At 29.3% G+C, this 914-nt stretch overlaps 1 protein-coding gene across 8 annotated transcripts in view; it reads left to right on the top strand.

Annotated features, from left to right (window-relative positions):
* TERF1 (telomeric repeat binding factor 1) overlaps positions 1 to 914 on the top strand; it is a 46649-nt gene that overhangs the window by 19752 nt on the left and 25983 nt on the right. For 6 of the 8 annotated variants that reach the window (XM_017544338.2, XM_017544361.2, XM_017544372.2 and 3 more), the window contains one exon: positions 794 to 837. In XM_017544338.2, the coding sequence (XP_017399827.1) occupies positions 794 to 837 (44 nt within the window). Of the gene's footprint in view, positions 1 to 793; positions 887 to 914 lie in introns of all 8 variants that reach the window. The other 2 variants (XM_037744173.1, XM_037744168.1) reach the window with 1 other exon arrangement.

The following is a 914-nucleotide window of genomic DNA, read 5'->3' as shown; positions in this document are numbered from 1 at the left end:
AGACAATTGGTCTGGGATCAAGACTAAGAATTTTTTTAAAGTTCTACAGCTTTTATTGTGCAGCCAGCATTGAAAGAGTTACTAAGAAAAACATATACAATGCACAGAAGATAATGTTTAAAAAATGCCTAAGAGCAATGCAGTAATTGCAAATAGCCTAAATCCCTCAATAGGCTTGAAGAATGGATGAATAAGTGATGTTTTTGATCAGTGTAGTACATTACAGAGGTAAAAATATTTCTAGGAATATCAGATCAACATGGATAAATATAAACATAAAGTTGAGTAAAATAATAGCAAGTTTCAGAAGAATACACATAGTAAGACACCATTTGTTTAAAGTTAAAACCATGCTATGCAATGCTACGTATTATTTGTGGATATATTCGTGTGTAGTGCAAGTAAAGGAATTCATGGGAATGATAAAAAATTTTTTAATTCAGGGTAATGGTTACAGTGAGAGGAAAGGGGATACAATCAGATTATGGTAGTAAACAGGGATTTTAACCACGTTGATAATGTTTTAGTTCTTAAACTGGGTGATAGATACTCAGGTTTATAATACTTAACTTTTTGCATCTGTCTGAAATATAAAATATTTTTTTAAATGAGGCAGAGGCCAGAAGAAGTTAGAAAAAAGTACATTGGCATGTCATTTAAAACTTAATTTTAAAAATCTTTTGTGTCTCTGAGTTTATAAAGTGATTTTTTCAATTAAATAATATATGACAAAAATTATTGTGTCTGTAACTTTATGTGATTTATGTTAATAAATTTCTTCTGTTTTCTTTAGCCTTTAAAAAGGAAATTGCTTATGATAATCTCTCAGAAAGATACATACCATTCTGTTTTTCAACACTTCAGTTACAACCACATGATGGAGAAAATTAAGAGTTATGTGAATTATGTGCTAA

This window comes from Cebus imitator, unplaced genomic scaffold (genome assembly GCF_001604975.1).
Source record: "Cebus imitator isolate Cc_AM_T3 unplaced genomic scaffold, Cebus_imitator-1.0 Scaffold9, whole genome shotgun sequence".
NCBI classification, from domain to species: Eukaryota; Metazoa; Chordata; class Mammalia; order Primates; family Cebidae; genus Cebus; species Cebus imitator.
The sequence above is the reverse complement of the archived record's forward strand: the minus strand, read 5'-3'. Positions and strand labels throughout refer to the sequence as shown.